General features: G+C 48.3%; 1 protein-coding gene across 1 annotated transcript in view; it reads left to right on the top strand.

Annotated features, from left to right (window-relative positions):
* ELK3 (ETS transcription factor ELK3) overlaps window positions 1–24533 on the top strand; it is a 39234-nt gene extending 14701 nt beyond the window's left edge. Inside the window, exons 2-5 of the mRNA XM_054386729.1 lie at window positions 2190–2398; window positions 15456–16250; window positions 21028–21150; window positions 24395–24533. Of these exons, the coding sequence (XP_054242704.1) occupies window positions 2192–2398; window positions 15456–16250; window positions 21028–21150; window positions 24395–24493 (1224 nt within the window). The 5' untranslated portion in view covers window positions 2190–2191 and the 3' untranslated portion in view covers window positions 24494–24533. The remainder of the gene's footprint in view (window positions 1–2189; window positions 2399–15455; window positions 16251–21027; window positions 21151–24394) is intronic.
* The last annotated feature ends 300 nt before the right edge of the window (window positions 24534–24833 follow it).

Here is a 24833-nt window from a genome sequence, read left to right on the forward strand (position 1 = left end):
TGAAATTGTGGCAGGAGAAGGTTAGGTTGGAGAGCAGGGAAAATTCCTGTACAGAAAAGGTTCTCAAGCATTGGAACAGGCAGCCGAGGGAGTCACCATTCCTGGAGGTATTTAAAAGATGCATGGATGTGGTGCTTGAGGACATGGTTTAATGGTAGTAGCTTAGCATTAGTGGAGGGATTGTGAGCTTTAGGTGAGTGGCTGAGCTTGATGATCTCAACCTCAACAGTTCTGTGATTCTATTAACTGTGATGTTACAGATAAATAATCTGATAGAGATGTTCATACTTGCAGAGCTGGTGTAGTTTAAAGGAACTTTAAAAGCCTGTAAAGCCAATATATAACTTCCAGGTACATATCATTTTAGTTGCAGCCTCTTTTCATGCCTTGCTTGCACTGTGTGGAAAAGGATCTGTATAAAGTGATGAAAAAATGCAATGAAGCAAATGCAGACTTGGGAGAGACAAATCATCCCTCAGCTGGCTCTGTGCTGTTCCATGTGGTGGCTACCTAGGAGCCCTCTGCCCTCTTGTGGTCGCCACGCCAAGGGAGACGTCAGGACACAAAAGAGCATCTCTTAGGTAACAAAACGAGCAAGGAGGTTTCAAATCATGAACTTGTGTAGATAAAGACCACAAATAATATTCATTGTGACACGTACAAAGGTAAGTCAGGTAACAGCCCCATTAGCACCACAGTGTTGTAACCCACTAATACCAGCAGCTTGAAATCTGTGTTAGAGAGACATAACAAGTCCAAATTAAGTATCAGAAGAGGCCAAAAATTAGTGTTTGATACAGTGTTAACATGCTAGGGCTGGAAATGTTGTCTGAAGCGGGAGAAAAATCTCATTGTGTAGTTCTGTGGTTAAAAAGTCAGTTTTAGCTACATAAAATCATAGAATGGCTTGGGTTGGAAGGGACCTTAAAGATCATCTAGTTCCAGCCCCCCACCATGGGCAGGGACACCTCCCCATAGACAGATTGCTCAAGGCCTCCTCTAACCTGGGCTTGAACACCTCCAGGCAGGGAGCATCCACAACCTCCCTGGGCAACCTGTTCCAGCATCTCACCACCTTTACTGGAAAGAATTTCTTCCTAACCTCCAGTCTAAATCTCCCCTCTTCCAGCTTCAGTTCATTCTCCCTCATCCTATCACTACAAGCCCTTGTAAAAAGTCTTTCCCCATCTCTCTTGTAGGCCCTCTTCACCTCTCCATTGCAGTAATGAATTGCTTCCAGTGGCAATGCTCCCAAGCTGTGTATGTGCCTTTGCTGAGTTGGAATGGAGACATTTTTAAGGTTATGCTTCTGTTGCAGTGCATGGAAAAAAAAAAAAAAAAGGTTTATTCTGGGGAGGGTTTAGCAGCACAGGCAGTTAGCAGAGAAAAAAAAAAACACAAAACATTCAAACAACCTTAGAAGTGAGAGCCAGGCACTGTTAAAAATATTCCTGGTTCTCAGATAATGAAAGGGCAGATCCCTGTTAGAGAAAGCTTTGGGGTAAACATCACTCACTGTACTCTGCTGAAGTGTGCTGAACTTTCAGCATTTCTGCAAAGGAGGTGATATCTTTGGAGCTGTTTGAATTGGCAGACAGAAGCAGCAAGAACCATTTCAGGCCCTGGAAGAAATGCAGTGTGTAAAGGCCATATGACAGAGGGAGGTGGGTGGATGTGGTAGGAGGGGGAGAACCTGGTTTCTGCTCCCTTAACCAAAGGCAACTGCTCTGGCCTTCCCTTTTCCTCTTCTTCACAGTGACATACCCAAAGGAGTTCAGTGTACTTCTCATGGCAGTAAGCAGCAGGTTTTTGGCTCATTTCAGTGGATAGGTACATCAAGACCTTCCCCACCCCCAAGGTGTTCCTTTGAAGGGTAGCTGCATGCTACCCATGAACTGAAGACACCGACTGGAGATGACCCTGTGCCACGTGAGTTATGCAGGCAGTGCTTTCTGAATCCTTACTCAATTCTCTGTGTCCCTTCAGAAAGCAGCAGCAGCAGAAGAAGAAGAAGAAACACTGAAAAGGGAGCATTCAACCTTGTGGGTGTTTGGTTGTAGGTGATGGAGCAGCTTTGCTCAGTGACGTGGGAGGACTGCCCCGCAGGGCTTCCGGCTGGAGTGAGCGTTGGGTGGATCGCCTGCTCCCGAATGTTTTTCACACTGTTGCTCTCCTTTGTCCCTCTGTAGGTATGGAGAGTGCAATCACACTGTGGCAGTTCCTTTTGCAGTTGCTGCTAGACCAGAAACATGAGCACCTGATTTGCTGGACGTCTAATGATGGCGAATTCAAGCTACTCAAGGCAGAAGAAGTGGCTAAGCTGTGGGGACTCAGAAAAAACAAAACTAATATGAATTATGACAAGCTGAGCCGAGCGCTCAGATACTATTATGACAAGGTAAATTTTGTTATTCTCCTGCAGACTAAGCCAATAGAAATACTACCATTTGCTATTTCACCTCTCTGTGGAAGCTAGTCCCAAACCCCTCTAATTTAGAATCATAGAATCAGTCAGGGTTGGAAGGGACCACGAGGATCATCCAGTTCCAACCCCCCTGCCATGGCCAGGGACACCTGACACTACATCAGGCTGGCCGGAGCCTCATCCAGCCTGGCCTTAAACACCTCCAGGGATGGAGCCTCAACCACCTCCCTGGACAACCCATTCCAGGCTCTCACCACTCTCATGGGGAAGAACTTCTTCCTTACATCCAATCTGAATCTCCCCACTTCCAGCTTTATTCCATTACCCCCAGTCCTGTCACTACCTGATAGCCTAAAAAGTCCCTCCCCAGCTTTCTTGGAGCCCCCTGCAGATACTGGAAGGCCACAAGAAGGTCACCTCAGAGCCTTCTCTTCTCCAGACTGAACAGCCCCAACTCTCTCAGTCTGTCCTCATGGGAGAGGTGCTCCAGCCCTCTGCTCATCCTGGTGGCCCTTCTCTGGACACCTTCCAGCATGTCCATAGCCCTCTTGTAATAGAGGCTCCAGAACTGGATGCAGTACTCCAGGTGGGGTCTCGGCAGAGCTGAGCAGAGGGGGAGAATCACCTCCCTTGACCTGCTGGCCACACTTCTCTTGCTGCAGCCCAGGCTCTGGTTGGCTTTCTGGGCTGCAAGTGCACATTGACAGCTCCTGTTGAGCTTCTCGTCCACCAGCACCCCCAAGTCCCTCTCCTCAGGGCTGCTCTCCAGCCAGTCCCTGCCCAGCCTGGATTTGTGCTTGGGATTGCCTCGACCCAGCTGCAGGACCCTGCACTTGGTCTTGCTGAACCTCATGAGGTTGACTTGTGCCCACCTCTCCAGCCTGTCCAGGTTCCTCTTAAACTTGTCTTTAACACCAGACCACAGCGGTGTGGAAGGCCATGACAGTGGAGGTAAGAGGGCAGCTAAAAGATGCACAGAAAAAAAAGCACTGCAGGTCCCAGTGCCCGAGGAGGGGAGGTTTTGACCTAGGTTTAAACTTGTGATGCTTTCATGTGTTTGTGCATTTGGCTACCCAATATTTTCTGTAGCTTTTGACAACAATAAAACAACTGTTGATAACGGAGAACTGTTTGATTATTGCAGCCTGCTTAGGATCTTCTGGAAAGCAGGGAGGTGGTAGCAGGCAGTGATGATGCAGTGCAGCAGGCGGAGTGGCCAGCAGGGATCACCTATGTCAGAACAAGGAAAGCACAACCAACCAACCCAGCAGTGTGGAGGATGGGATTGAGCTTTCACAGTTTTCATGGGACACATCTTTTGGAGCATGGATCCTGCTGGCTAGTCTTGCCAGAGCTTTATGGTCAAGCTTTCTCCCTGGAGGTGTCCCAAGGCCAGGTTGGACAAGGCCTTGAGGATCCTGGTCTTAGTGGAAGGTTCCCCTGCCTGTGGCAGTGGGATAGTAACTGGATGATCTTTAAGGTCCCCTCCAAACCAAAGTTTCCTATGTTTCTACAGTTGTGTCTGGTCCTAGATTGTTAGCTGGAAAGACATCACTGTGGCAGTGCAGTGTTACCTCAGCAGGACCTCACTGCAGCTGTTCCTTTGTTCATGCTCAGTGTTTCTCAGACTTTGGAAATTTTCTGCTATGTATTTTTTTGGGACAAAATCTGTGTTAGCTTCAAGAGTAGCCTAGATCATATTCTATTACCATTTAGCATGGATGAGAGAGCACTAATCTAATGTCTTACTGGGGAGGAAAGTGCAGAGCAAGAGCAGCAAGCAGAGAAAAGCAGCTGTTCAGATGGTGGGGGTCAGAGCAGTGATGTGTTTGGGTCTGTTGGCCAAGGCAGTAGTCTCATGCTGAGCTGATCTCAGGTGAATATTGTATTTGCTGTAGAATGTTAGATTTACTCACACTTGGAAACTTATCTTCTGGCTAGCTCAAGTCAAAACAGTGGAAGATGAGCTTTGGTAGGGCTTTCTTCATCCAATTTTTCTGCCCCTGCAAGACCTAGCGAATTTTGCCACCACATCTGGTGAGGTTTGATAGAAGACCCAAGGAGTCAGCACAGCTTAGGCAAGCTGTGGTTATTTATTGCTGTCAGAAGCTGGTCAGAGGCAGATAGTGTAGGTGTATCACTTAGTGCAGAGCTGTCGAGAGCTCCACTTTCAACCTCTTTATTCAAAACTGAAATCTGAAATAATAACATAGAGAGCAGAGTTATCTGCAACTACTTAGCTCGTCCCATTTGCTTCTGATTTTCAGACATTATGAGCATGCTCACAGGCTGGAAGAGGTCAGTAGAGGTTACTGGTAGCCAGCACCTCTGCAAATAAAGCTCTGAAGTTCGTAACATCACTGGCACTCTTCTGAAACCATCCTTCCCTTGGACGTTTATTTAGTCCTTGGTTTGTTCTTCAGCGTGAAGCAAAGTGGCAACAGTGAAACAGAGAAGGGCAGAAATGAGGTCAGGGAGGAACCAGAGTATCTATCAGACTGTGAGAACTGAAAGATACTGGAAAGGAATCTGAGGATATTAGCTAGAAAAAAAACGTAGCACACAAATGCAGAGGTGCTAAATTCTCTTGCATGTTCCCCTTTCTCAATTTTAGACTCCAGCATATTCACCTTGGTCAGTTCCAGACTCCAGGAGTTTCCAAAATGTTCCTCCATTCATTTTTTTTGGGATGGACATCATAGATTTTTTTTTAATTTTCACTAATTAATATTAAATCAGGTTTAGATCTGCCTTAAATGGGTATTTTTTTATAATATGCCTGAATGAAAAGGTTTCACTATTGGATAGACATTATAGAATGTTTTTATTTTCACTAATTAATATTAAATCAGGATTAGATCTGCCTTAAATGGATGTATTTTATAATAGGCCTGAATGAATAGGTTTCACTATTTCCTGTGTTCTTGAAGCTTAAATATTAAAGATTTTGTATTTTTTTAATAATATGCCTAAATTAATAGTTTTCACTATTTTCTGTGTTCTTGAAGCTTAAATACTAAAGATTTTGTATTTTTTTAATAATATGCCTAAATTAATAGGTTTCACTATTTCCTGTGTTCTTGAAGCTTAAAGATTTTGTATTTTTTTAAAATAATATGCCTAAATTAATAGGTTTCACTATTTCCTGTGTTCTTGAAGAGTAAATACTAAAGATTTTGTATTTTTTTTTAATAATATGCCTAAACTGATAGGTTTCACTATTTCCTATGTTCTTGAAGCTTAAATATTAAAAAACCCCAACAAACCCAAAGCTTTTGTATTTTAGAAAGGATAACTTTATAGCCATGCTTAGTGGTTCTGTTCTCATCTTGATTTTCAGAAAAGGCAATGGGAGGAGAGAAGATGGCAGAGTGAGTAGCACTCAGTGTCCAGCACCACTGTGGCAAGTTTGCTGCCTGCACAAGGTAGAGGATACTAGATTCCTGTTGGTGAACTGAGCTCAGAGTACTGCTGTTGCCATCTATTATTTGTGGTGCACTAATCCTTGAAGGGCACAGTGGGGCTGGACACTGTGCAGTCAAACATGACAATCAAACCCCAGGCTGACTGCAGATCCACTGTGCACAATTTGATGGCCAGACTTGGCATTGCTCACAGTGGGATTTGGAAGGACTCTTTCTTCTCCTGGAAGAATTTATTTTTTTTAAAGTGTTTTGTCCACTAGAAGTCAGGTTTTTTTGTTTTTTTTTTTCCCACTTGAATATGTTTCAAAGGTGGCCTGGGAAAGCACAAAAGGATTCAGAGAGGACAGTGCAGCGGCTGCGCCAAGCGGCTGCTGCCGTGGATTCCTCTTCACTAAGTGCTAAAAAGGCTTCTGCTCAGCGAGGGGAAGCTCACCTCATTATATGGCTCCAGCCCCTTTGATTAGAAACTTAACTGAGATCAATGGAGCCAGCGTGCCTGCTGGGGAGTGAACAGCAGCTGCAGGCAGAAACCAAACACAGGGTCAGGGGCTGAGCAGACCGCTTGAAAACAAGGGACCAGCTCTTTGTGGCGCTTCTCAGTGGAGAGCTCTCCCACCTCTTCAAATCAGTGGATGATAACAGCTCCTTACTTGAGACTCCCTTTCTTCTTCTATCCCTTAACCTTTTCTTTTTCTTCTGCTTTTTTTGTTTTTACCCTCGAACAATATTCAGCGGCCTCCATCCCCAGCACACTCACACCTTTGTCATCTGTTCTGTCTCTGCTTGTGCAGCATCCACCAGAGGACTGACTGTACAGGGCTCTGGCTGAGGTGGCTGCTTGCTGTTCTTACAGCTGCTTTCCTGGACTGTGCCTTATGGCTGCAAATTTGATTTAGGGTTTTTTTTTTTAATGTTATTGTTTTTCCAGAAGTTCTGCAGCCCAGTGGAGCTCCTAGAAGAAATGAAGGTTAAGCTTTTTCTTTCCCAAGTATTATGAGCAGAGTGTGAACCTGAAACCCATGGCTATTGCTATTTAATTTGGAGTCATTGCTTTAGCAGAGAACAGGGAGAGCTTCTCAGTCTCTGTGTGGGTATGGTGTGTTGTGTCCTGTTGGTGCCCAGACAGTGGAGAATTGCAGATTATTAGAAGAGTGTAGAGGGACAGGGGAGCTTGCTGCAGGTGTTGAAGTATGAGAGCTATTGGTGTAAGACAGCAGATAATGAGTCCTGGTAGGCTGGCAGGGAGTACTCAGCAGTCCGAAATGCTTCCTCTGCCTTCAGTTCAGTCTGTGCTGCACAGCACAGAAAGGGCAGAAATCAAGGTGGGGGGCAGAGGCTCCTTGGCATTCTTCTTTCTCTTCTGCTTAACCAGAGGGGAAGGGCTAATGAGATGAAAGACCCTCTCTCAGACTTTTGCACTTCTCTCCCCTGGGCCATTTGCTAGACCTCTAAGGAGCCTTCTGATGTACCTGGAGGTATTTAAAAGAAGTGTGGATGTGGTGCCTGGAGACATGGTTTAGTGACAGTGGCTTTGCAGTAGTGGGGGGATTGTGGGCTCTAGGTGAGTGGTTGGACTTGATCTCAAAGGTCTCTTGCAAGCTCAGCAGTTCTATGATTCTATGATCCTTGTCCCCTCCTTTGCTGTTGGCAGCTGTTGGCAGCTGGATGTGATGGGGCAAATGGGATGCACACAGGGCAAATGGCATAAATACTGTGCTGCAGGCTGGAGAGTGGCAGCAGGAAGGGCAAGAGGCAGAGCTCTGGACAGGGCTTTGTTTGGGTTGTGGAATTATCAACAGAGATTTCTCTTACTTAGAGCCCAAGAGATCTGGCAGCCTGTGTGTCGGAGGCAAAGGGCAGTGATTGTTTTTAGAAGTGATGGTGGCAGGGGCTCAGCCTTCCTTTGTGGGGCTGCCCTCAGCTGCTGCTGCATGCAGCTGACTCTCCCCAAGCTACTGCTTCATGCTTTGTCTTTGAAATTACTCACCGTGGAGAAATGAAAACTGATCATTGGGTGAATGGAGGTTTATGAGCTCTGCCATTTTGCTTGGGGGGAACACTGGCTTGTTAAAATTCATCATTTGATTCATCTGAACTTAAAAGTAAATTAATTCCAGTACTGGGGAAAAATAACACAACTGGGACAAGTTTCCTGAGCCTGGCTTTGGAAGCAAGCATGACGTGCTGTGGAGGCTGGTGGCTGGATTTATGTTAAATCCACACATCAAGCACCCCAGGAAATGCAGAGCCTGGCATGTTCTGGTTGTCATTTGCTACCATGATTCTGCTTTGTAAAGGTTTGTAGGTAACCTGAAGATTTTCCATTTCCTGTTACCCAAATTCCCCTCTCCTCCTTTTCTTTCTGATGCATTTCCCCTGTTGCCTCAACAGAGCAGCAGAACAGATGACAGCACTGAGGAAAGCTTCCTGCATTCCATCTACCTACAGCTTCAGCCACGTGGCCATCATGTCACACACTTCTGCTGCTCTGAAATCTCTTGTCATGCTTTCAGACAAGGAAACCCTTCACATCTGTTCCCACACAGAGCACTTCAGCATGATGTGTAGGATTAAAATACCTTTATAACTAGGATTAGGAAGCTTTTTTGTGTTGAAGTTGCCCAGTTGCTTTGTTTTGCCTGATAGCTGTGATGACAGATCCTGTTTGGAAGCCTCTACAGGCTTCAGGACTACTGAAGGGAGACCTTACAGCAACCTTCCAGTACCCAAAGGGGGACTAACAATAAAGCTGGGGAAGGACTTTTTTTCCAAGGGCCTAATGTGATAGGATGAGGGGCAATGGCTTTGAGCTGGAAGAGGGCAGATTTAGACTGGAGATTAGGAAGAAATTCTTTCCAGTGAGGGTGGGGAGACACTGGAACAGGTTGCCCAGGGAGGCTGTGGATGCTCCCTGCCTGGAGGTGTTCAAGGTCAGGTTGGATGAAGCCCTTGAGCAACCTGGGCTGGTGGGAGGTGTCCCTGCCCATGGCAGGGGGTTGGAACTGGATGATCTTGAAGGTCCCTTCCAACCCAAACCATTCCATGATCCTATGAAAAGTTCCCCAGGAGTGTTCCCAGAGGGCACCAGAAGAGAGAAGCTCATGAGGTTTTCCCTGTGAGGTTTGGGTGGCTTTTGTGAGGGAAGGGAGGCAAATCCAGGCGATTACCTGCAGGTACCAACATCAAGGGGATGAAACAGTTGTGGAAACCAAGCCCTCAGAAATCAGGGAATGCAGGAATGGCAGTCCCCTGGGTAACCTTAATGCTTGCAGGAGTTATGCTGCATCTTTAATTACACAGTCACATACTGTGGTGATGAGCAGCCATTCAATATTTTTTGCATCCTCTCTGAGCAGTATGTGGCCCCAGGCTTTACTCAGTGAGTGCTATTCAATCTGCCTTCTAAAGACAGAATAAATCATTCCAGTTGCAGTTAATGGCTGCCTGCTTGTGTAGATGGGTTGGCAGCATGATTTATAGTACATCAACAATACAGGCTTCTTTGTGCTTCTTGGAGTGCAGGGGACAGAGCTGCTCAGATCTTTTAGGATTCTGAAGTGCCTGTGACATTCCCTTCCCTCCTATAACAGGTCAGACCCAGTAGCCTGGTTGCTAGTTCCTATTTTTGATGCCCAAGCATGGGAGGCAGCATGGAAGGATTGCTTTGAGAAGAGAGGGTCCCTTGCTTGGTCTGCTGACAGAACTTCAGGGTAGAAAGTGATAATGGAAGCAATTATTTTACTGTTGGGAAGCTCTTCTCTTGAGTAACCTCAGGGGAAATAGAATATTGCAGTGAAGCAGTAGCAGTGTGATGGTGCTGGAGTACCAGCTGTGTGGTGTGGAATGGTGCAGGTGAGAGGTGTTACAAGGAACTACTTGAAGGAGCATCAGAAAATAGCTTTACAGAGAATTGGAAGGAGCTCCTTTCAAGAGTGATGTCTGCAAGTCAAGAAAGTGCTTGTCTGAAATGGCATTAAAGTGTTTGCTGAGAGCTGTCCTTGTGGAAAGAGGGGAGAAGAGAATTTGGTGATGGCTACAGCAGAAAACCCCCTGAGAGGATGACAAACAGTTCTTACTTCATGTGAGAGGGAAGGGTGCCCAAGTGAACTGAAGCAGAGGGAGTAGAGAACCTGGCCAAGGGTGCCAGCCAGGTGCCTTGCAGGTGGAGGTGAGTTAGGAAAGACTGAACTCCAGCTAAATGAGAGCCTTGTGCTCCCAGATGCCAGTGCACCACCTCTAGCCTCCATGCACACAGTCTGATCAGCAGCAGTGCATGGAGCATGATGCTCACAGAATCCTCCTGCCTGCCCATGCTGATGTGGACACATATCCTGTTTTTTTTGGAGCAAACCATGCAGCCACAGGTACCCTCTGCCAGCAGCCCTCTCTCTCTGCAGGGTCCCCAACAGCTGGAGACAGCCTGGCTCACTCCCCAGGGTCCTGTGAGGAAGTCATAGCCTAAGTGTCCTACATGTTGCATCCCTTGGTACTCTTGGAGCCAGGGAACTTGTCAGACATTGGAATGGGAGTTCAGTGCAGCAGCTGCTACACCTCTGGTCCTTCTCCTTCTTTCCCAGGCGGAAACATCCCTACACACAAGTTCATCCTGCTCTGCCAGACGTTCTGAGCTCTCAGGCACCCTGATTACAAGTCACTGCCTAGGAGGAATAAAGCCCCTGTCTGGTGTTCATGCCCCTGGGGCCCCTCATTAGTCTGAAGCTCAGCTAGGAACAGGGTCCCATTTCCCAGCTCAGTTTCCTGAGGCTCTCCTGCAGGCTTGCTAGCTGACAGGTTTGAGAATCCTTAGGGCACACTGATAGTATAGTTATACCTTAGCTCTAAATGGCTCCACCAGAGAGTAAGAGTCAGAGCTGATGAAAATAAAAGACAAACACATGACAGATGAACCAAGGTCTGAGCTGCACCAATGCGGAGGAGAACTGGGGAGAGGGAGGGAAGGAAAAAAAATGAGAAGAAACCCAGAGGACACATGTAGTTGAGGTCACCTACTCTAAAAGTGGTAGTGTGTGTGCATAGCTGACACAGAGAAACACCAACCACGTTTAAGCTGCAGGGGGAACCAGGCCACCAAGCCTTTGGCATCTCCCTCAGCCAGCTGCTCTGTGGAGAAGGAGGCAGGAGGGGGGAGACCCATCCCCTCCAGCTGGTCATTGGGAGCACTTGGGTAGGGCTGGGTTTGGAGCTGCTCAGAGAGTGGGTGTCTGAAGTGATGTGGTGTGAGCTGCTGAGGTGCTGAAGCAGATGTTGGGCTCTGCTGTACCCAGCTCCTGTTAGCAGCTCTCAAAGCTCTTTGCCTTGGGGGGTGGTCATGTTTGCTGGAGTCACTGCTTTACAGAGTGGGGACAGAGGAGGGGAAGTGTTCCAGTGAGGAACGGTCAAGAAGCTAAGAGAAGAGAGGCATCCCCAGCTCTCTGCCCTCTTTCTAAATGTCAGAGTGTGCTGTCCCTTGACAAGATTCTTTTTGTTGAAGCTGTTGGACTGGAGCCCCTGCCCAGTTCTCCTCCCCAGCAGCTGCACTAGCCCAGCACTGGCTTTCCCCCAGCAGTGCAGCCCCAAAGCTCCTTGCAGCTGGCAGCCACTAGCACTGGTTGCAAGCCTGCCCAGGGGGGAATGTACCTAGAGAACACAAACAATAACCAAAGAGGCTAAATGTGCAGCTGCTGTCCTCACTGGTGCTCCAGTCTCCCTGCAAATGCAGGCCCCAGCAGAAGGAAGCCTTCTGTGCCCTTTCAGAAGTGAGGCTGGAAAACCCCTGCTTGTGGTGATGCTGTCACTGTGTTCTGTGCTTTGAGCCATCATCCACCTCAGAATTATTCTGGCAGATCACTGAGCTGCTGGTAAACCCAAGCTCCTCTTTACCTTCACTTCAATTCTTTGTCAAAAAAGATTCAGAAAAGTCAGTGGTGTTTCAGAGGTAATTCATTGGGATCCTTATTTTCTCTTGCACACTGATGGAGATTTCCTCAGGCTCCACATTTATGAGAGCCCTGCAAAGTGCTTGAGGGATCTGCACTTGAATCCTTTTCATCTCCAGCCATCATTAAGCATGAGTCAGAAGAGCCACACTTGGGAGACCAGCTTAATACCTAACTATTTAATAATCATTGAATCATAGAATCATGGAATGGTTTGGGTTGGAAGAAACCTTAGAGATCATCCAGTTCCAACCCCCCTGCCATGGGCAGGGACACCTCTCACTAGCCCAGGTTGCTCAAGGCCTCATCCAACCTGGCCAAGGAGGGAGCATCCAGGACCCCCCTGAGCAACCTGTTCCAGTGTCTCCCCACCCTCACTGCAAAGGATTTCTTTCTGATACCCAGTCTAAATCTGCCCTTCTCAAGCTTCAATCCATAAGAAAGGAAATACAAACTCACCAGCCCCTTGGGCTGCTTTTTATAGCAGTGTTCCCCTGCACTGGTGTAGAAGTGCCACCCTTAAACACATTTAATCTTTCTTTTTTTTTCTGCTAGGAGTCACATTTTCCAAAGCAGGATCTCAGTTACCAGTGCTTGGTGTAACAATAACTCCCAACTGCCAGCAGCAGAGGGGAGCTATTATTGAAAAGGTAAAAATACATATTAGGAGAAGAAAACACAATCCAGCAGAGGTGTTGCTTTTCATCTGTGAGTAGCTTGGAGGTTTTGCCATTTTCAAGCAGCCTGCAATACTGAGAGTGCAGACAGAGTGCATCTAGCCAATGTTCACCTAATCAGCAGCCAGAAGGAAAAGGAAATCTAGGCCAAGCTCAAAGCCATGGGAATTAAAACTCATGCAGGCTGAGATCAGGGGCCACAGTCTCAAGCTGTGCCAGGGGAGATACAGGCTGGATGTTAGGAGGAAGTTCTTCACAGAGAGAGAGATTGCCCATTGGGATGTGCTGCCCAGGGAGGTGGTGGAGTCGCCATCCCTGGAGGTGTTCAGGAGAAGCCTGGATGAGGCACTTAGTGCCATTGGATAGGGCTGGGTGATAGGTTGGGCTGGATGATCCTGGAGGTCTCTTCCAACCTGGTTGGTTCTATGACTCTATCCTCTGGGCTAACTAACTGCATTTTGGAGGGCAGTATTGGACAGGCAGGACCCAGTAGGTGGGGAAATCTATAATTACAAGTATTTAAGGGGTGGGAGTTAGGATGGTGGGGCCAGCCTCTTCTCAGCGATCCCCAGGGACAGGACAACATCTTGAACATAGCAAGTTCCATCTAGGCATGAGAAGGAACTGCTTTACTTTGAGGGTGGCAGAGCTCTGGAGCAGGCTGCCCAGAGAGGTGGTGGAGTCTCCAGCTCTGGAGACTTTCAAGGCCCACCTGGATGTGTTCCTGTGTGATCTGCTTTAGGTGATGCTGCTCTGGCAGGGCAGTGGGACTGCATGATCCTCAGAGGTCCCTTCCAGCCCCAACCATTCTGTGCTGCTGTGACCTGTGTGCAGTTCATCATTGAAGGAGGCAGGTTTGTGCCTTTAGTGTGAGCTTGCTGAATGTAATTCTTGCCCTTGCTGCAAGCTCCCTGCTATCAACTTGCAAAACAACTTTCTCCACTTGGTGCCACAGCTCCTGACCTGTGAAGCACAGCTGCATCCAAGGGTTCTTTGTAGGATGAATTTTGTATTCAGGAAGGTGCCTGAATGAAATGCCAGCACGTTCAGAGAGATGAATTCCAGAGTGCAGTAGCTCAGCTGGAAGACACAAAAGGTTCTGATAGCCAAGTGCAGACTCTTCTTTCCCCAAATGAGCCTTGCTTTTGTGACAAAGAAAAATGGTTTAGTGTGAGCAGAGCAAGCACCCAGCAGATATCAGTGGGGATGATGTTTGTGTTCTTTTTTCTGTGTTTGTTTTTTTCATTTTCAATCACTGTAACAAATGTTTCCTCTGCTGTTCTCAGAATCTGTGATAGAATGAAAAAAAAAAAAAAAAGAAATTAGATAATTAGATTTTTAGGAATATTGTCAGTATTTCCATACCCATATGTCCAAGAAAGCAAATGTCTGCAGAGTAGCAGCTGGAAGTGCAGCAGATGTGCTGCACTAAAGGGAAGCTTCTTGAAGAGAGCTTTTCAGAGGTATCTTAAAGACAAACTCTTCACCAGGGGCTTCAAGAAGGGAGAAATCACTGGGGAAGTCTCAGGAAATATTATGTCTTCTCTTGGTTTAGGGTGGCAAATGTTCCAGTCTTTTTGCTGGGCCAGGCCATGAGTGCCTTTGTCACCTTGTGTCCCTGGGGACACCACACATGGTGTTAGTGCAGGCAGCACAGTTGGGCTTGCAGGCAGAGAACTGGAACTGGAAAGGGAATCAGTGCCTTCCATAAATCATAGAATGGCTTAGGTTGGAAAGGACCTTAGAGACCATCTACTCCAACCTCCTTGCCATGGGCAAGGACACCTCACAACTAGCCTCAGCTGCTCAAGGCCTCCTCCAGCCTGGCCTTGACGTTGTTATGATGGCAGATGTGAAGATAAAAAAAAAAAAGCAATAGTTCTATAAATCTTTGAGAGGTTTGGGATTTTCCCCTAATAATTAATTTCAATAGCCAGTTTAGGCTGATGAAAACCTTCTGCCTGCACCAGTGAGCATCCTGAGCCCAACACAAACCTGGAGATAGGACAGGGGACACAGCAGGAGACAAGCAGGGATGTCCCTGCTTACTGCAGGGGGAGCTGGACTAGATGGCCTTGAAAGGTCCCTTCCCCCCCAAACCATTCTGTGATTCTGAGTGATTGCATTTCTCACAGACATAGTTCTTGACTGTTGAAAGGAGGACAGCCGCTGCCAGCCTACAGAGTTCTTCTGCACATGGGCTGGGAGAGAGGGTAGATAACTGGAACAGGGAGGCTGAGGTGGTTTTCACAGAATCATGGAATTGTTTTGGTTGGAAGAGACCTTTAAGATCATCAAGTCCAGCTGTCAACCTGAGAGCACCATGGCCATTAAACCATGTCCCAGACTGCCATGGTCACACATTTCTTGAACACCTCCAGGGATGGGGACTCCCTGGGCAGCCTCTTCCAATCAACATTCTGAGAGTATTTCATACTCAGGTTTGTTGTCAGCTTTGGGAGGCATAAATGAAGGACTTTACCATTGTTGTGAAGCACAAATGGTGGCATGGCTCCAGTCGGCAAGGCAGCAGGATGGTTTTTATTGGAAAGAAAGTGTTCCCAAGCTACCTCAGAGGAAGCAGGAGAAATCACTGCAGACGTTCAAGAGGAGACTGGATGGAGCACTTAGTGCCATGGTCTAGTTGATTGCTTAGGGCTGGGTGATAGGTTGGACTGGATGATCTTGGAGGTCTCTTCCAACCTGGTTGATTCTACGATTCTATGATTCTATGAAAGACAGCCCAGCAACAGGTCTTTATCACCTAGGAATGGTGATTTTGTTAGTCACCATGAGAAGCAGGGAGTAGCCTCCCTGGCTGAGCAGAACTATAGGAACGAGCCAAGGATGAAGTAGTGTTAGGAGCCCCACTGGAATGACCTCAGCTTGAGGAGGGAACAATGCCCCCTCCCTGTGCGAGCCCCCTCGTGCCTGTTGTACTCCATGCCTCTGAAACGCTGATCTCCCCAGCACCTGCTCTTGTCTTTTGCAGAATATCATCAAGAAAGTGATCGGGCAGAAGTTTGTGTACAAGTTTGTCTCCTTCCCTGAGATCCTCAAAATGGATCCCCACGCTGTGGAGATCAGCAGGGAGAGCCTTTTGCTGCAGGACAGCGACTGTAAGATGGCTCCGGAGGGCAGGGAGCAGCACAAGCACAGCTTGGCAGCGCTGAAAAGCACCAGCCGCAACGAGTACATCCACTCTGGCCTCTACTCCTCCTTCACTATCAACTCCCTGCAGAACCAGCCAGACCCCTACAAGCCAATCAAAACAGAGAAACTGGAGGAGAAATCAGAAGGGACCACTGCAGTGGAAGAAGTTCGGACCGTTATCAGATTTGTGACAAACAAAACAGACAAACAAGTCATGAGGCCCATGATGTCCTTGCCTTCCACTTCCGAAGCAGCAGCTGCCTCTGCTTTCCTCAGCTCCTCAGTGTCAGCCAAAATATCTTCCTTAATGCTGCCCAACAGTGCCAGCATTTCATCTCCATCTTCATCTTCCTCCAGGTCGCCGTCTCTGTCTCCCACCTCACCCCTCCCTGCAGAACACAGGAGCCTCTTCTTCGAGTCCACTTGCCACGATTCAGATTCCCTGGAGCCTCTGAACCTCTCCTCGGGCTCCAAGGCAAAATCTCCATCTCTTCCCCCAAAGGCTAAAAAACCCAAAGGCTTGGAAATCTCTGCCCCACCGATGGTTCTCTCCAGCACTGACATCGGTTCCATCGCCCTCAACAGCCCTGCGCTTCCTTCGGGATCCTTGACTCCAGCTTTCTTCACTGCACAGGTGAGACCTGCCTGTCTCCTGGGATTTGGCTTTAGCCAGGTCTTCTCCTGGCTGCTTCTCCTGGGAGCTAACCCTGGTTAGCTCCATGGGTCTGTCATCACCTGACAGGAGAGAAAATATATGGGGAAGAGGGACAGGTAGCAGAGGCCTGAACATGGTCAGCTGCAGAGAGAGAGACTCAGATTTTGTTCAGTACCTCCTTCTTTACAGATTACTTCATGCTTGTTATTTTTGTTGGCTCTCCCTTGGCCAATGTGAAGATAAAATTTGGGCTCATTCTTTCCTTCAGGCCCCTGCTGCAGCATTTGTAACAGGTACAACGTGCTGCTTGCCTCCAGACAGAGCAGTGAGCCTGCAGCCAGCACGTGCCTGGTCTGTGTGGCATCCAAATACTACACCAACCAGGCTCCAGCAGCAGCCTAACAGCTTGGGAAGCAGCATACAGGTGGCAACTTGTCTGCTTTCTGACAGCCAGAAGTGACAAGGTTGTATTTACACCTGTTCTTTGGCAGAGGAGCCAGGAGCATCAGCATCATCCTCTCTGTGCAGTGGATTAACTTCTATTTAAACTGTTCTGCGCTGAGCTCAGGACAACATTTTCCATGCAGGGTTTTCTCACTGGGTTCCACATCTCATACCAGATGAATGGCTGCTCAAGGGCAGCAAATGAGGTGACCTATCAATTTCCTCTAGTAGTCCAAGGCTAGGCTGTGCTGTGGTGGTGTTTATACTTAGGATACCCCTGGTGGTGATGCTGAGAGTGAGCCTGGGAGGGTTTGTGCTCTTCCTGCATTAAATAGTAACAGATTTGGAGGCTTGCTCTGGCTGGCTCTTGGTTCTGGCAGAACTTCGTAGAATTGTAGAATGGTTTGGGTTGGAAGGGACCTTCAAGATCATCCAGTTCCAAACCCCCTGCCATGGGCAGGGACACCTCCCACCAGCCCTGGTTGCTCAAGGCTTCATCCAGCCTGGTCTTGAACACCTCCAAGGAGGGGACATCCACAACCTCCCTGGGCAACCTGTTCCAGTGTCTCACCACCCTCACTGCAAAGAATTTCTTCCTTAATCTCCAGTCTAAATCTGCCCTCCTCAAGCTTCAATCCATTCCCTCTCATCCTGTCAGAATAAGATTGCAGACATTAGAGCTCTGTCAGCAGAGGACCTGAGCTTTTGCCTAGCGCTGCTGTTAGCACGTTAACACATTCCCAGAGACGAGGGGAGGACAGCTTAGTTTCAAATCTCCTCTCTCTCTCTGAAGACTTGCCCTGGCTCTGTCTAAAGTAGGAATAAACACCTCCAAGTTTTCTTCATAATTTCCAAAAGATCCTTTCAAGAACTGCATTTTCAGTTCTGGCTATCTGCAGCTTCTTAGAGCAGAAGTGAAGACCTGAGGTGTAAGATCATTGTAGCTCTTTGTGCAGCTGGCACAATACTCTGTCCTTTGTCACATGTTGTTTGGTCTTGCTGCTTATACCTTTGGGTTTAAGGTTAGGAGGCTCTTCTGTAAGCAGATCTCTCTGTTCTTATCCTGACCTATTTCAGTGTGTCCTCTGTCAGTCTCCTAAATCCCTATCAATAATGATCTGCTTGTGGAGCATCAGCTTGCAGTGCAGCATGAGAGAGGTGCTCCCACTGGCACTGCTGTTTTGAGTGGTCATGGGCAGAGGGTGTTGGTGAAGGAGCTGTTCACAAGTGCCTGCTTGTCAAGTGTATTTTCTTAGGTGTCTTGACAAGAGCTGTCACTTGCTGAGATCAAAATTGAAGCTGCCTCCTGCCAGGCCTGCACCCACTCTGCCCTTTCTGTTGCCATCCAAATCTATCCAAGCTCTGATCTCATGAGCACTGCTGTGACACCAGACCTGCTGTGTCCTGCATGAACATCTTGTGCTTTCCAGCACTGCCTCAGGTGTATTATTCCTTGGGACACAGAATCATAGAATCAGTCAGGGTTGGAAGGGACCACAAGGATCATCCAGTTCTAATCCCCCTGCCATGGGCAGGGACACCTCACACTACAGCAGGCTGGCCAGAGCCTCATCCAGCCTGGCCTTAAACACCTCCAGGCATGGAACCTCAACCACCTCCCTGGACAACCCATTCCAGGCTCTCACCACTCTCATGGGGAAGAACTTCTTCCTCATGTCCAGCCTGAATCTCCCCACTTCCAGCTTTATTCCATTCCCCTTAGTCCTGTCACTACCTGATAGCCTAAAAAGTCCCTCCCCAGCTTTCTTGGAGCCCCCTTCAGATACTGGAAGGCCACAATAAGGTCACCTCAGAGCCTTCCCTTCTCCAGACTGAACAGCCCCAACTCCTTCAGTCTGTCCTCATAGGAGAGGTGCTCCAGCCCTCTGCTCATCCTGGTGGCCCTTCTCTGGACACCTTCCAGCATGTCCATATCCCTCTTGTAATAGGGACTCCAGAACTGGATGCAGTACCACATAACTGTGGTGTTTTGTGGTTTTTTTTCATGAGATTTGGTGTTTCCGATCTACCTTCTTCAGCCTAAAGGGAGCTGACAGTGTCCTTTCCCTTTGTATTTCTCCATGAACCCCACTTTGAAATTCCTTAGAGCAACCATCCCCTGCAGGAGCAGCCAAGCTGCCTTTCAGCCATCCTGGGACAGAATCACTAGGAGGACCTTAATGTTTGCCGTGCCTTGTCTCTCCCACCTCTTCTGCTGGTGTTATCACTCATTGTTTGACCTTGTTGGGCCCCCTAGTGCAAGCATGTCAGAGCAGGTCTCATTCACCACAGCCAGCCCCTCAGGCACCTCTTTGCAAACCCCATCTCCCTCATATTTGCAAATCCACATCACCTGTGGTGCCTGCTCACCACAGCCCTGGCACCATGATGTGACAGCCTGTGGTGCAAGCAGCTGTTAGGAGAGCTCCCTGGCTGCACCTGCCCCATGTGGGAGTTTGTACTGCTGGCCTGGTGGGAAGGCAGCAGGTACCAGAATGCCTAATGTGCTTGGTGCTAGGGGGAGGTACTCACAGAGTGCAGCAGGTGAGAGGGGACTCTCAAAGGTCATCTTGTCCAACCCCCCTGCACTCAGCAGGGACACCTCCCAACTAGATCAGGTTGTTCAGGGCTCCATCAAGCCTGACCTTGAATGTCTCCAGGGATGGCACCTCAACCACACCTCTGGCCAACCTGTTCCAGTATTTCTCTACCCTTAAAGAACTTCTTCCCAATGTCCAACCTAAATCTCTTCTGCTCTAATCTAAAATCGTTGTCCCCTGCCCTATGACTCCAAGCCCTTCTAAAGAGTCCCTCCCCAGCTCTCCTGTAGGTCCCCTTCAGGTACTGGAATGCTGCTATAAGATCTCCCCAGAGCCTTCTCTTCTCCAGGCTGAACAGCCCCAACTCTTTCAGTCTGTCTTTGCAGGAGATGTCCTCAAGCCCTCTGATGTGGCCTCCTGTGGACCTGCTCCATCAGGTCCATGTCTTGTGTTAGGGGCCCTAGAGCTGGACACAGTACTCCAGGTGAGGTCTCAGCAGAGCAGAGCAGAGCAGAGTGGCAGAATCCCCTCTCTGGACCTGCTGGCCACTCTTCTTCTGATGCAGCCCAGGATGCCACTGACCTTCTGGGCTGCAAGTGCCCATACTTTCTTGTTTCCTGTCTTGTCTTCTCTTTACATATTTCAAACTCTGGACAAACTGATGCTGCAGTTCAGGAGAGCACTGGGGCCCTTGTCCTACACAGTGAGAAGTGCTCACTTGTAAGTGTGTACTCAGATTCCATTAACTGCTCTGCTAACTAGGGTTGATTTTGACAACTGGCAGCAAGATTGCTTGTGAGATTAACTCATTGTGCCAAATGTTTTGTCCAAAACTGTCACCTCAGTTTCATGTTCTTTTCTTTTGAAAGATACAAGTTCCTCTGGATGCAGAATAATGCATGGGATTCTTCCTTTGAATGGATACTTGGCATGTGCTTGAACTCTGCCTTTCCTCCCATTGTGCTGAGAGCATCTCAGCAATCCTGTGCCATGGCACTGGAAGGAATCATAGAATTGTTTTGGCTGGAAGACACCTTTAAGATCACCAAGTCCAGCCATCAACCTAACACCATTAAACCATGTCCTGAAGTTCCATGGCCACAGGATTCTTGAGCACCTCCAGGGACAGTGACTCCACTACCTCCCTGGGCAGCCTGTTCCAATCATCTCCAAGCTGGTAAAAGCCATGGATTCTTCCTTCTCTCCACTTTGGTTCTTTTCAAGCCCATTAGTTGTACTCTTCACCCTGCCTCTTGCAGCATCAGCCTGTGTGCTGCCAGGTTCTTGAAACTTCCATTTTGAACAGGTGCCATCAGAGGAGTCAGTTTCAAAGGCTGGAGTGGCTCTTTTGCCTTCCCAAGCAAAAGCTGCTGTCAGTTCAAGCCATTGCTGCCCTTCCAAAGGTAGCAAAGCCTTCTGCAGGAGCCCAGGCTGTGTGTCCAGACCTTGGGGCACCTGTGGTATGTCACAGTTGCATGAGCATGGTTCAGATAAACAATAACTCTGCTTCTCCTTGAGCAAATGGCAACAGAAATGAAATCAGTTTGCATTCTGAAGCAACAGTCCCTGTGCAGGGTTCCAGTACTGACCGCTGTGGAGTCAGGATGGGGCTGGATGGGCAGTTGCTGGATGTCTGTTTGGGTGCACTGGGAAAAGGAGCCAGTAGGTGAAGTTTAAGACTTCAGAGGGTTGTGACCTCTGCTATGGAGCTGTAAATCCTGAGGCATGCATCATGGGGTGTTGGTTTGTTGTTTTTTTTTTTTGTCTTGCAGACCCCAAATGGATTATTGCTGACCCCAAGCCCGCTGCTATCTAGCATTCATTTCTGGAGCAGCCTCAGCCCTGTTGCTCCCCTGAGTCCTGCCAGGCTGCAGGGACCAAACACTCTGTTCCAGGTAGGTCTTTCCAATGTCCAGATTTCATTTGTGAAAGCACACAGGTGGGAAGAGACATCAGGGGAGCACTTCCTCACATCAGTCTGGAGCTTTCCAAACGGGTAAAGCAAACACTGGAGTGAGCAGGCACTTTAAAGCCTGCCTGCTTCTATCCTCTTCTCCTTGGCAGAACAGTTAGACCCTACAGGGCAATGTCTGCTGCAGCAAGCACACACATGTTGTATGAAGGAAACAGAAATAAATAGTGGAGCCCACTAAAAGTAGGTGACTTGAGCCCTCAGAGCTTCAGGAAGAGAGTGCAGACCAGTCAGGAACCAGCCAGGAGAGCAGTAGCACATGAACTCTGGACAAAACAAGACCAGTTTGGGTCTCACACAGGAGGTGAGTGTAGGTTTGGCTTCTGTATTCTGTATCTGGGGCTGTTCAGTCTGGAGAAGAGAAGGCTCCACCTTAATTTGGCCTTCCAGTATCTGAAGGGGGCCACAAGAAAGCTGGGGAGGGACTTTTTAGGGTGTCAGGTAGTGATAGGACTAGGGGGAATGGAGCAAAACTAGAAGTGGGGAGATTCAGATTGGATGTTAGGAAGAAATTCTTCCCCATGAGGGTGGTGAGACACTGGCACAGGTTGCCCAGGGAGGTGGTGGAAGCTTCATCCCTGGAGGTGTTTAAGGCCAGGCTGGATGTGGCTGTGAGCAACCTGCTGTAGTGTGAGGTGTCCCTGCCCATGGCAGGGGGGTTGGAACTGGATGATCCTTGAGGTCCCTTCCAACCCTGACATGATTCACAATAAGGGCACTCTGAACCTGAAGGCTCCATGTCCATTTCTCCTGCAAATTAACCACCTGGCCTCACCCAAGCTGCTTTGTACCTCTGAGCATGACCTCTGCCTGTGTAAGAGCATAAAAAGGTAGTGCTGTCTCCTCTCTCTCATGGGTTCTGGGAGTGGAAAAAATCTCCAAGTTTTATAGAGCTGTGATAAATACAAAAGTTATAAGTGAACTGTGATGGCCACAGCACTCAGCTGCAGCCTCCAGGGTTAGGAGGAGGATGGTGGGGATGGGATTAGCAGCTCCAGCTGTAGCTGCTGCAAAACAGCTGATTCAGTGAATCATGGAAGAAATGATCCTGATCAGCTGCTTGGCAAGAAGCACACGAAGCTGATGGCCATCTGAGCAGCTGAAGAATGCAGGAACACCCCTGGAATAAACTCCCTGACTGCTGTGGAGGGCCAGCACTAGCAGGGTTTAGTCTCTGAACCTTCATGGAGACTGCAAGGCTGGGCTTCAGCTCTAGTGCTCTGCCTACTGGTGTGCATGGGGGAGCAGTCAGGTTCCATTTCTCTTTTCTTTCAGGTGTGTGCTGCTTTTCACTATGCTTGGCTCTGCCCACAGATCTTTTGTACTAATCTTTGTACAGTACAAGGACCAGGATGGGAGCTGTGTCCATGCCCACGGTCCCACTAAGCCCAGGCCAAGTCTACAATAAAGTTCCTCCTTTACTGGACCAGGAGTAGCTTGTTCTGGCAGTGCTGGACACAGCTGCATGCAGTAGTTTTGGTCCCCACTGTGCAAAAAAAGATGCAGACAGGCTGGAAAGTGTCCAGAGAAGGGCCATGAAAATTATCAGAGGCCTGGCAGCCCTGCCATGTGAGGAATGGCTGAGAGAGCTGGGGGTGTTCAGCCTGGAGAAGGCTTAGGGGAGACCTTATTGCCATGGACCAGCACATAAAGGGTGGCTCCAGGAGCGTGGAGACTCCCTTTTTACCAGGAGTCACATGGAGAAGACAAGGGGTGATGGGGACAAGTTACTGCTGGGGAAGATTCCCATTGGATTCCAGAAGAAGACTTTTCCCCAGATATTGGAATCATCTCCCAGGGGATGTGGTGGATTCCCCTCACTGGACAGTTTTAAGACAGCTTGGCAGGGTGCTGGGCCCGCTCATTGCAACTCCACTATCACCTGGAAAGGTTGGACCAGATGATCCTTGGGGTCCCCTTCCAAGCTGGCATATTTGATATCAAAGTTCACATAACAATGTCTTCAGCCTGGGAAAGTGAACACTGCAGAGCAATGTTTGCCATCCATTCTGCTTCCAAAAAATTTTTTCACTCTACAAATAGTAATTAACATCCTGGCTTTTCATCTGCCCTTCGTAAAAGCTAAGCAGGAAGGAGCTTTGCAGAAGGGAAAGTGGAGCTGCAGGCTTAGGGCAGCTGTGGATTCCCAGTTCCTGGCAGCAGCCTGGCTGTAAGTAGCCTGCAGTGACATGTATTGACTCGTCCCTAACAGCTGACCTAAGAAAAAGCCAAGCAAGTGGGTGGAATGAGCTTGCTGCAGCATGAGGGGGGAATTATCCCAGTGGTAGATACTGATCTGGCCCCCGGGCCTGGTCCATGAGCCATGCTGGGTTTCTGCTGGCTGGAGAGAGACAGAGCTGAGGCACAGAGCTCCTGACTCCACGTCCTGGATTTTTGTCCCTTATCAGATCAGGCCTTCAGCAGGCAGCTGTGGGGTAACCAACCTCAACATGTGCTTGTAATCTCCTTAGAACAGGATTCCTTTTCCACTAGGATGTGAGTTAATGATCCCTGCCTTCAAAGCTGAGCAGCACAGCTCGGCAGTGTGCTGCAGAGGGCTGGCACCAACAGCCAGGAACAAAGGCACACATCCCTGAGGTCTGAGACACCTGGGCTGGTCAGTCTGGAGAAGAGAGGGCTGAGAGGGGAGCTGGTCAATGTTTATAAGGATCTGAGGGGTGGGTGTCAGCATCAAGGTGCCAGGCTGTTTTGGTGGTGCCCAGTGATGGGACAAGGAACAAGGGGCACGAGCTGAAACACAGGAGGTTCCATCTCAACATGAGGAGAAAATTCTTTGGTGTGAGGGTGCTGGAGCCCTGGAGCAGGCTGCCCAGAGAGGTTGTGGAGACTTTTAAAAACCTACCTGGATGTGTTCCTGTGTGCCCTGCCCTAGGTCCAGCTTTGGCAGGGGGGTTGGAGTGGATGATCTCCAGAGGTCCCTTCCAACCCCTACCATTCTGTGATGCAGAGAAATTACCCAGGTTTGCCCCTCCACTTGCCACTCCTGCTGCCTGCTGCAGGCATTTGGTGTGTATCTTCCTGTATAGAAATGCCAAGCCTCAAAAACCACCAGGAGTGGGTTGCTAATGCTAAACACTGCTGCTGCTGCCTCTGGGCTGCAGGCTTCCAGACAAAGAGTAACTTTTGCACCTTTTGGCCTCTTACAGTTTCCAACTCTGCTAAATGGCCACATACCAGTACCACTCCCCAGTCTGGATGGAGCCTCTTCTCCAGTCCTGCTTTCTCCAAATGCTCAGAAGTCCTGATGATGCCTCCTCCCACACCAAGGACTTGTTGGTGGATTTAACACTTCATTCTTTCCTGTGTCATGAGAAGGACATTGTGAAACCCTCTTCTTACTTTTTGGTTTGCACTTTTTTCATTACCTGGATAATCTACTTTTTTTATTATTATTATTATTTTTTTATTATTATGTTAGCATTTCATAATTTTTTAAACAGTGTTTATATATAAAAATATATATAAAGCTGTTTTGCATTAAATGAATTATAATTGTTTTTAAATATCATAGCTCTCAAGTGTTGAACACTTCTGTTGTTGATGAAGTACTTAATGGATTGCAACAATGTATCTAATAAGGATGTG

This window comes from Indicator indicator, chromosome 14, assembly GCF_027791375.1.
Source record: "Indicator indicator isolate 239-I01 chromosome 14, UM_Iind_1.1, whole genome shotgun sequence".
Taxonomy (NCBI): Eukaryota; Metazoa; Chordata; class Aves; order Piciformes; family Indicatoridae; genus Indicator; species Indicator indicator.